We start from the raw sequence: 10357 nt of genomic DNA, 5'->3' as shown, positions 1-10357 counted from the left end.
TTGCTTGTACATGAAGGCTGCTGAGAGAGATTTCCTGTTTTAGATGGATTTTGTGCATTTGTCGACTTTCGTTTCAGCGGAGCGATCGCTTTAATTTGTGTATCGCCCCGAGAACTCTGGTTACTGGGCAACCGATGAAGCGAGGAGCCCAAGCAACCTGGGGAGTGAAGGCGGTGTCCGCACTGTGTGCGCTGCAGACGGGAGGCCGATGGGACCTGCCCGTGGCTCCGCGACATCCCTGGCCGAGGCCGACGTCCGGCTGGGCCTCGCACGAGGCCGCCTGGCAGCGCAGGGAAAAGCCCTCGCTCCTCCCGGGCCACCACAGTCTTCCTCTGCCCACACCGCTGCTCCCGTTCGGGGTTTCAGACCAGCAGGCATTCCTTGGGGGGATTCCCAGCTTGGGGTCAATGCAGGCCAAGAGCTGCCTCCCGCCTCACAGGTAGGAGAGAGACTCAGGACAGGGGGCACCACGCAAACCCTCTCCCAAAAGGTACGAAATTGGGACAGGGACAAGACCCAGGAGCTGAGCCCTAGCGAGCGAACTGGAAATTGCACAGTCACCTTAATTAAATCGGTGTGGGGAAACCTGGATCGACTGGAAGGGAAAGCTCCCCTGTGTCTTCTCTCAGGTGTGATCACCTCACGCAGGTAGACGAAGGCTCATCCTCCTGTGTGGCAGATAAAGGGCCAGCACATGGCCAGCAAGGCCAGTAGCCACTGGGAGCCCTCCTGCTTCATAAATTTGCCCATCCCCTTTTCAAACCATCCGAACTGGCGGCCATCCCCGCGCGGAGAATCCCATTGTTTGACTAAGTGCAAAGAAGTTTATTCCTTTTATCTGTCCTGAATCTCCCACCAATCAGCTTAGGTTCCAGTATCCTAGGGAAGAGAATCTCTCACTGAATCTACTCCGGCGGCAATTTTGGAAGCAGAGAGAGTGCATGGTGGCGCGCGCTTAGTTTCAAGGCAGAATCGCGAGCCTAGAAGGCTTTGGGTGGAAGTTGCCCAGCCCTGCCCTGCTCTGCCCTAGCCCAGCGTCTCGCTTCCCACAGGGGCTCGCCTGACGCCTTTTGGAACCAGACTTTGTGAAAAAAGCCACCGTAGCTACTCAGTAGAAGAGCTAAATGAAGGGAAGGCAGTTCTTATACTCCACTTTAAAAATGCAACCCACAATCATCCACAGCAGAACTAGGATGAAATTAAATGAACAATTGGTTTTGGATTTTGGAGACCAAGGGGAAAACGAAAAGCCATCCTTGTGGTCAGAATACTGGGAGAGAAAGAGAAATGCAGCAGAATCCGAATACATCTTATCTATTGACCTAGGATAAAGCCCTTCAATTACAATAAAGAGATGGAATAAAATTACCACGGTATTGCGGAAGTCAGGCATAGATTATGGAGAGCAGGGGAATGATGCATAATTCATACCAAAACCAAAAACATCAGGAAACTATAATTAGATTAAACTGTATTGAAGAAAGCGCCAAGATCAGCCATCTCCATCCATCTGGGGTGTTTGCTTGGGCCAAGACTGTTAACATATTTTTACAGGATACAACGAATAAGATGAAACAGGGAATCGCTTTGGGCATTGTCAGGGAAAATGCTGACTCTATTTTGCAGATGATATATTATTGGCAGATACAGAAAAGATACAGAAAGGAAACTGCAGAGCATGTTAAATGCATTATATTGAGTCCCATTCGCCCCCCCCCACACACACACACACCCCATAGCTACACCTCAAAGAGGGACGAAGGGAGCACAGGATGAAAGAGGCAGAACCCTTCAAATGCACCAAGAAGGAATACCGGAGGGTGTCTCGAACGGATTAGACAGGAATGTGCAGAGCATCAGCAAGAGGGGACCAAATGCTGAGAAGACAGGGTGGCGTGGTATAGTGGTTAGAGGGTCGCTCAGGAGCTTGAATCTCACACAGCCACGAAACTCACTGAGTGACCCTGGGTTAAATGGGGGATTAAAAGAGGAGGAGAATTATGCAAACCATCCTGGGTTCCCTGCAGGAAAAAAGGCAGGATAGAAATAGACTGAGTAAGTGAATGGGGCACCACTCCAAGAAGCAAACGAAGAAACATGGGAAGGAAGGCAATGCAAATATAATTATGCAAACAAAGGAAGGATCCCCACATGGGGGTGTGATGTTTGAGGAATCAAAACGGGTGCGGTTGCAGACCATGCTCACTTTTGCCAGATCAGCACTCATCTAACTGCTTAGATATTATCCATTCTCATTAACTAAATAGGTACTCCCAGTTAATTGCCAAGTCATCTGCATGTCTCATCCAGGCACAAAAAAACGAAGTGCGCGTCTTGCTTCAGAATTTTTTTCTTCTGCCTATTTATGAACGATTGAATCAACATGTCCCTCAGTTGATTCCCAGTCAGGGAATGCCGGTGGGTTATCTAATCCAAACTGTGTCAGTGAGAACCAAGACAGAGGTACTAGCAAGCTCAGGGAAATACGGCGGTTGGCAGAGGTCCCCCTGCCTCCCACAAAAACCCCTTTACAAATAAAAATTGAATTTTGAGGTTAAGGCTCTGCAATTTTTAAAAGGGTCTTTGTAATTAAGATCCCGAACTCCCTCCGCCGCACATGAGTCCCCAAAACAGCAAAATAAGGATTAAGTGCGGTGCTTTTTTTGTTAAAAAAAAAAAAAAAAAAAGGTGCCGGAGCTCACATCGCTGCCGGCAGGAAGCACTCAGCGCGCGACCACACACACCGATCCCAAGCCGAGCAGCGTCCCAAGCCGAGCAGCGCAGACACACAAGCAGCCCGCAGGCCTACGTTAATGATGCTTGCTGCTGACCTGCTACGCCGACAGGCGATTCAAAATCACTTCGTAAAATCCGTTGGGGAAAAAGGTGCCGGAGCGCCGTCCCAGTGGGTTCTCTGACAAAAAAAGCCCTGATTAAGTGTGTTCACTATGTACAAGAAATTGGAAAAGAAACAGGGGAAACTGAGGTGGGGGGGGTGGAGTGGAGTTTGCGGGAAGAAGGCAGGTCAGGGGGTCTAGAACTGGGGGGGGGGGGTCACTCTCCAAAATGTTACTCAAATCTGGATCTTAAGAAAAACGGTGTTGCGTAAACCTAAGGAAGGACGGGCGGGCAGGCAGGCGGAACATACCTACATTCCGACCAACTCTCTGTTCCTATTTCCTCGCAGGTCATCGAGCCCAGAGAAGTATTCCAGAAAACCAACCTGGCTTTCCCACATACACCCCACTGCCTGGGTAGCGGCGAGGTCATGATCAGCTGTTTGGGGGACCCGCTGGGCAACGGAAAAGGTATGGGCGGAAATTCTGCCCATGGGGGGAATCTCGTTTAAGAAGGCCCTACAAAAAAAGGAGGCCCGGGGAAGCAGGCCAGGGTCCACCGAGGCCCCCCGGGCCCCCTGCTCGCCGTTGTTGCGTCCAGGTGGTCTTGGGCCATAACGCTGCAAGGGGATCCCGCTGGGGATCCGCTTCCTGCACAACCCCAACAGGCTGCACCCGGCAAAGTTCCATCCAGCACTTCTTCAAGATGCAGGTGAAAAGGACGGAGGGCGGGCGCTGGGCCCTGCGGAGAGCAGCAGCGCCCACAGGCAGCTGAGCCGAGCCGAGCCAGGGCGGCCCAGGGTCTTTGTCTGAAGAAGTGACGTTTTTTAGGCAGGTGTTTGGCACTTCCAGAAGCTGGAACGCTTAAAGAATAGGAGCGCCACTGAAACGGGAGAACAGGGCAGCCAGGGGGGGGGGGGCGCTGAGGGTTGCAAAGTACAGAATAACTTTCAGAGGAAATAAAGCCTGCAGGAGGAGGGGGGCTTGTTCTGCATGGCCATGGTCTTGGGGGATGGAAAACTGACGGACAGGAGGGTACAAGGTCGCACTTCCAGGCTTCTCTTTCTCCTGCAGGATGGGACTTGGGCAGCGGAGAAAGTGATCCAAATTCCGAGCAAAAGAGTAACGGGATGGCACCTCCCTGAAATGCCAGGTTAGTAAAGGAGGGAGGGCTCTTAAGTGTTCCTTCGAATGCACCGCACAATTTCCCATATCCGTTGCAGCTGGATTTAGTACTGCTGTTCCTTGAGAGAAGCGTACCTGCCTTGGCACGTGCCACTGGGGTGGGGCAGGGAAGGGGATACGGAGCGCGAGTGAGTGAGCAGCTCCTGGCCGTGGATACCTGCTCATCATCATTTCGTCCCTGCTCCACCCACCAGCCAAGGCCCACCGAGGGCTTTACAACAGCTCATAAAACTGACAATCTAATAAAGCACCATACAAATTTCCAAAACGCAGCCATGAAAAAAGCAAATTAAAACAGCTCAAGCAACATTCAGTACGGAGGAGGTGGGGAAGGGCCTGCAGTGGATGCCGTGGAACCTCCTCCTAAACCCTTAAATCCCCTGGCGCAGAGAGAGATCGATTGCAACTCGGCACCCACCGGGAGCACATTCTGCAGTTGAAGACTTCCCGGGGCTGCCGCCCTCCGAGCCTCCCTTGGATGGCCCCAGAAACGGCCACAAACATTCCTTGTGGCAGGAACTTCTCATTCCCATTTTACAGCCCGCTGCAAATACTTGTAGCAAAGCAACGGGCAGGACAGCAAAACCGAGGCCCCATCCCTGACCGCCTCTTCCACCTCCTCACCCTGCAGCCTTCATCACGGGCGTTCTGATTTCAATGGACGACAGGTACCCGTACCTGAGCAACTGGCTTCATGGCGACCTGCGGCAGTACGACATCACGGACCCTCACAGCCCTGTACTGGTGGGCCAGGTGAGGCTGCCCAGCAGGCAAGCCTTCATGGAAGCCGGGGTCTCTGGGTGCAGCGGGGCTGCCCTCCAGGGCGGGTCTCCTCGGTTTGAGCAGGGCCTCCATCCTCAAGCCTGAACAAGACTGGCGGGAGTGCCGGGGTTTCTCCCCGGAACAAGTACAGCTGAGCCCCCGGGCTTGGGGTCACGACACAGAACATCGGAAGAGCCAGGTCACGGCTCTGTCCACCCCAGGCATGCCCACACTGGCAGGCAGCAGTACCTCTCCAGGGTTTTAGACACCAGCCTTTCTCAGATCTTTCTCTCCCTGTTCAGATTTAGGGACCTTCTACATGCCCTCTGCCACCGAGTTACTGTTTGGCTTAAAGCAAAGCAAGCCTCTAGTCCTCATGTTCTGATCTAGGGCACAATGCTATGCAAGCTTAGACTGAAAACGGCCTTTGATGCACCACTGCCTCTTACCAGCATAGGCACAGCCCAACCCATCTATCCAAACCTTTTTCACATGCTCTCAGTCAGCTGATATGCGGGCAATGCGACGTACTTCATAAGGCACTCCTAAAACAAGCCAGGTGAGCGACAATAGCCCCTGCAGTTGATACATTTTACAGATTCAAGACTCTAAGGTTAATTTTGAAAAAGATGTTATAGCTTCAGTCACAGTAAACATTAGCAAATTTAACAAATGTAATGTATCGACTGATCTTAAAAAATATATTTCAAACACCAGCTTCCGTTTCCCACTGTGAAACGATTCACAGCTTCCAGCTCACAAGGCGAATGCCGGCTCGGTCCAGTGCCTCCCTCTCTCCATCTGCCGATGCCTTGTCCCGGCCTTTCCCTTTCCCTCTGCGAGGCCACAGAAGACGACCTGTGCTCGGAAGGCATCTGTTTACCTTTGCTGCCGAATGCCCTGACTTTGGTTATTCGTCCACGATGAGTTGTTCTAGCATGTGCTGGATTCTCAGGCCTGGGGATATATTTTGCTTCCACCCCTTTATTTATTGCAAAACACGGAGCAGAGAGAGGCGGCAGCTGGGACACCTTCTCCAAGCCCAGCCTTGGGTCCTGGCAGATACAGCTGGACCACAGACCCCATCACTCCTGGCCACGGGGCGCACTGGTCAGGGACAGTGAGACTGCCGTCCAAATGTGTCTGTGGACGGATGGCCAGAAGAGGGCAGCTCCCCTCACGGAAGTCACTCTGGACGCCTCATGCCCGGCAGGGGCATGGCTGGAGCACCAGGAATCCGGCGTCGCTCACCGGCTCTTCTCGGGACTCTGTGCCTCCAGGTGTTTGTGGGAGGCAGCATCGTAAAAGGCGGGTGGGTTACCATCCTTGAGGATCAAGAACTGGACAGCCAGCCCGACCCCTTCGTGATCCAGGTAAGGGACAAGCACCTGACAGGGTGGCGGTGGGTGTCTGCCACTTGCTCAGCAGCCGCTGTGACACCGGGACCAGATTCGGGGTCCGCTCCAGACTGCCATATGGAGGCATGGCTACCCCCTACCGACGCTCTGCAGTCCGCACGGCTCTTGGCCCCTTCACTGACACCCTCCGTGGGGCTGTGGAAGGGCAGTTTTGCACAGCGCCCTGGCCCGGTTCCTCGTGCACACCTGCAGCAGGTTTTCTCCCACGCGCAGGAAGCCTCGGACGCAAGGCAGGCACACGACACACAGTCAGTGAATTCAGGGGACAGGCACAACGCGTGTGGGTCCGTGCGCAGGAGCCTGTTCATCGGGCCCTGGCGGAGTTCCCTCATTGGATGCATCCTGCGGTGGTCCGAGCAGGTTGTCCCCCACCCTAAATGGAGCCCAGGTTCTGGCAGGTGAGGCAGGGCCTGCCTACCCTGTCTAGCTTCCCTGCTGCAAGCCTGAGTAGAGGAGCCCTACCTGGGAGATGCAGGTAACCCCACCTGGACTTCCCATGTTTTTGAACCACTCAAAAAAAGACAACCTTTTCTCTGTCCTTAGGGAAAGAGGGTCTACGGGGGACCCCAGATGATTCCGCTCAGCTTGGATGGCAGGCGGCTATACGTGACCACCTCACTGTATACGCCCTGGGACAAGCAGTTTTACCCCCAGCTGGTCAGGTAAGGCGCTGTCCTGCAACAGGCCAGGTTTGGGCCATCAGGACTGGAAGCCTGGTCAGCCGTCTCCTCCGGGAATCCGCCTGGTCCCTTTTCAAAGCCCTCTGCGCTGGTGGCCTTCACAGCCGGTGGAATGAATTCTCCTCCATACGGCAGCCACCTTCGTTCGAGCTCCCCTGAATCTCCCGCAAGCCAGCGCCATGGGTCCTTCATAGCAATATGGCGGACAATCCTGCCCCCCCCCCCCCCCCCCCCGCCCCCCCACACCCCCCCCCCCCCCCCCCCCCGGGCCCCCCCCAAAAAAATGGGGGACAACCCCCCCCCCCCCCCCCCCGCGACACGGGCTTGCTCACAGACACGCTCCACGTCCATCTCGGGCGCGTTCTCTTTTGCAGGGAAGGCTCAGTCATGCTGCAGGTGGATGCGGACACCACGAAAGGGGGCCTGTCCGTGAACCCGGACTTCCTGGTGGATTTTGGGAAGGAGCCGTATGGTCCTGCTCGGGCTCACGAGATGCGCTACCCAGGGGGAGACTGCACCTCAGACATCTGGGTCTAGCGGCCCACTCCTGCCCCCTGCTGAGCTGACCCCACAGGAAGGGGAGAGACGCCCCCACGGTGCCCCTTTCCTGCTGCGCTGCTGGGCACGCTGCTTCGCTTTTGCACAGGCTTCGCTGAGTCACGACCGAAACGCATCCCTTCCTTCCCAGGCCGGCAGCATGTGCTCGCTGGAGTCAGCCAGCTCTGCTCGGCCAGGTGTCACCTGGTCTACTCACCTGTCGCTCGAGCCGAAAGTCCTTCTGGGGTTCGTAACTTGGTGTTCTCTGAATCTTTGCTCAACAGCCCCCACGGTTCCCAATGCCTTCCTCTGCTGACTGGGGCTGATGGGTCAGTCCAAAACAAATGGATGGAGAGGAGAGGAGAGGAAGCCCCAAGAACAACTTTGCTTTCGTAGAGCCACTACTCCTGAAATCCTGGGGGAGGAGGTGAACCGTGCCACCCTAGGGAGTAAGCCCCACAGCGTGCCCACGAGTGCGGGCAGACCGCCGGAAACCTGTCCCTGGGGCACGTCCAGGGTGCAAACACCTGTGCCAAGGAGAGGGCATGCGCCTGCTCGCCTTCCTCCCGCCTGCCATCAAAGCCCATTGCTAAAGCGCAGTCTGGCTTTTGCCAGGCAGCTGTTCGGTTCAAGTTTCCACAGCCCATCGCACGAGAAAAACATGCGAGCTGCAGGGTTCTGGGGGTCTCTTTAGCCAGCGGAGCGATGCATTAACGATGTCATGATAAAAAGGCTTCTTCACACAGCGGATTCTCTCTGCTTCCCTTTATTTCCAAGCCATAGGGTGGGTGTGCTTGGCCACGTTGTTGTTTTGGGCTGGATTATTATTATTATTATTATTATTATTATTATTATTATTATTATAACATTTCTATGCCGCCCCTTGCCAAAGCCTTGGGGCGGCTTACAACACAATAAAATACAATACAATACAAAAATAACAATATAAAATTAAAATGAATAACATAAAATAAATAAAAAATATAAACGATATAAAAGGATTGAGCTCTCTGGCCTCCAGTTTGGCAGTTCCGATTTAAGGGGAGGCGTAAGAGAGAAAACCTTCCCCCGCCGCATTATTTTCTTCACTTTATGGTTTAATGATTATTATTTAATTAACTCGGATGGCTTCCAGAACCCAAATTGTTAACCTTTGGAACTCACTGCCACAAGAGGCGACGGCATCCACCAACTGGACAGCTTTAAAAGACACTTAGGGCGATTTGTGGAGGAGGAGGAGGAGGAGGAGGCTATCGACGGTTGCAAGTCTTGCTGGCTGTATATTACCCCCACCACCGAGGTCTGTGCACCTCTGCATAAAATCTTCCCCGCAGAAAATGCACCGGAAGGTGTTTCCGCACAGGGGTCCTGCTGGCAGGGTCTGCATTAAGAGGTCTGGCTGGCGGCTGTGTGGATGGAAGTCTGGGCCCAGGAGGTCTCTGGGCTCATACGGTCCTGCCTAAATTCTTCCTAGCCCCTGCCGTGCATTTGTAAACCAACCCACGGAGCTGCCCCGGATGAATGGCCCTTTGCAGGCACATGATCGAAATCCCCATTCTCATGCCAGGCAGCCCGATCTGCTTCTGGAAAGGATCTTTCGCATGAGGGGTTGTCGGAGAATCCCCCATGAGAAGCTGGGAGCGTTTTTGGCTCAGTTCTCTGGGAAGCCCCCGGCTGGGGAAGGGAAAACCCATGTTTCCAAAGGAAAGAAATTCCTATTAGAATTGGGAAGCCAGTTTCACCCTTCCTAGCGCAGAGCAAGCACCCTGGAATCCCTCCAGGCATTTGGAGCAGGCAACAAACGAATCGACTGAATTCCTTAATTCTCATTGGTGAAAAAACGGGGGGGGGGTGTTCATAAGTCTCCCTTTCTAATAAGCCCAGATTACACATCTTTGATTAAAACCAGATCACCAGCTTTGCAGCAAGTGTGGTAAACTACTGCACGGCTTCCCCACGCCACATTTTTAGTCACGGTAGCATCCCGATCCTGCCCCGCACCCAACAAAAGGGTCCCTTACCTGAGGCAGGTGTCTTAGCTCCTCTGAGGGGGAGAAGAGAATTCGGTAGGTGCAGCCACAGGTAGGTCTCGTCGGGCCAGGCCCCCTGGAAAACACCAAGCAGAAAAGCGACATGTAACGTGGAGAGCACAGCACACGGCGTGACCCCAAACCTCAGTTCCCAACGCACACCTTATTATTGCGCAAAGGGCAACATCTCGGGAGCACACAGCAAAATCGTGCATTAAAAGAGGAGACGTCACTCCATGCATGCGTGGCTTAATAACGATTTTGCTCTGAGTAAACTTGCCCATGGCTCATTTCGCCGCTCCCACTGGCCCTGGCCAGCACCGACGATGGTTAGGGAGCAGAGGAGTTGTAGTTTACTCGGTCGACTCCCGCATAAACTGGACCTTTCTCTACTCCTGTGTGTCCTGCCGACACACAGCCTCCCAAGCGTTCAGCAGCCCGGAGTGCTCTGCTTTGATTGAAGCCGAGCAGAAGAAATCATGACCCTTCCACCAGGTCCCCCATATTCCCCAGAAGTGCGGCCGGGCCTCCAGAACCATCAACGCCCCCTGTGGTACAGCTGGACTTTCAGGACCCACCCGGTCCAGTTCGCCTTTTGTGGCGCTGCGTGTTGGAGCCCAGCTCCACCAGTTTCTGCCTCGTACGCCAGTTCTGGGGCTGGTTACTTGTCTTTTACCATGGCAGCCAGGGAACGAACGGGCAAGCAGCACCCACACGGCCCCCATTTTGAGAGAGCACCCACGACATGCTTTCCAAATTCCAAATGTGCCCGAAAAGGGATCTGCGGGAGAGTCCCTTCTCCGGGAACCCTCCATGAAAGAAATTAGGAGGGTAGGTACTCGGAGGAGGGCTTTCTCTGCGGTGGCACCCAATCTATGGAATGCGCTCCCCAGAGAGGTCCGCCTGGC

General features: G+C 54.1%; 1 protein-coding gene and 1 long non-coding RNA gene across 2 annotated transcripts in view; one reads left to right on the top strand and one right to left on the bottom strand.

Annotated features, from left to right (window-relative positions):
• LOC123032859 overlaps window positions 1-10174 on the bottom strand; it is a 33123-nt gene extending 22949 nt beyond the window's left edge. The window contains exon 1 of the long non-coding RNA XR_006416551.1: window positions 9441-10174. This is a non-coding gene — a long non-coding RNA (uncharacterized LOC123032859). The remainder of the gene's footprint in view (window positions 1-9440) is intronic.
• Window positions 3679-7419, top strand: LOC123032858 (methanethiol oxidase-like). Its single transcript, XM_044449039.1, has 5 exons — window positions 3679-3990; window positions 4654-4775; window positions 6065-6157; window positions 6746-6864; window positions 7257-7419. The coding sequence occupies exons 1-5, from the start codon at window positions 3831-3833 to the stop codon at window positions 7417-7419; spliced, it is 657 nt and encodes a 218-aa protein (XP_044304974.1). The 5' UTR covers window positions 3679-3830.
• Window positions 10175-10357: the final 183 nt, after the last annotated feature.

The sequence above is a fragment of the Varanus komodoensis genome, unplaced genomic scaffold (assembly GCF_004798865.1).
Source record: "Varanus komodoensis strain SLA01 unplaced genomic scaffold, ASM479886v1 scaffold57, whole genome shotgun sequence".
NCBI classification, from domain to species: Eukaryota; Metazoa; Chordata; class Lepidosauria; order Squamata; family Varanidae; genus Varanus; species Varanus komodoensis.
The sequence above is the reverse complement of the archived record's forward strand: the minus strand, read 5'-3'. Positions and strand labels throughout refer to the sequence as shown.

Excerpts from the sequence above, each read along its gene's own strand:
- LOC123032858 (XM_044449039.1), top strand. The coding sequence starts at position 3,831 with ATGGCCATGGTCTTGGGGGATGGAAAACTGACGGACAGGAGGGTACAA. Across the intron at positions 3,991-4,653 it reads GCACCTCCCTGAAATGCCAG|CCTTCATCACGGGCGTTCTG; the intron begins GTTAGTAAAGGA and ends CTCACCCTGCAG. Across the intron at positions 6,865-7,256 it reads TTTTACCCCCAGCTGGTCAG|GGAAGGCTCAGTCATGCTGC; the intron begins GTAAGGCGCTGT and ends TCTCTTTTGCAG.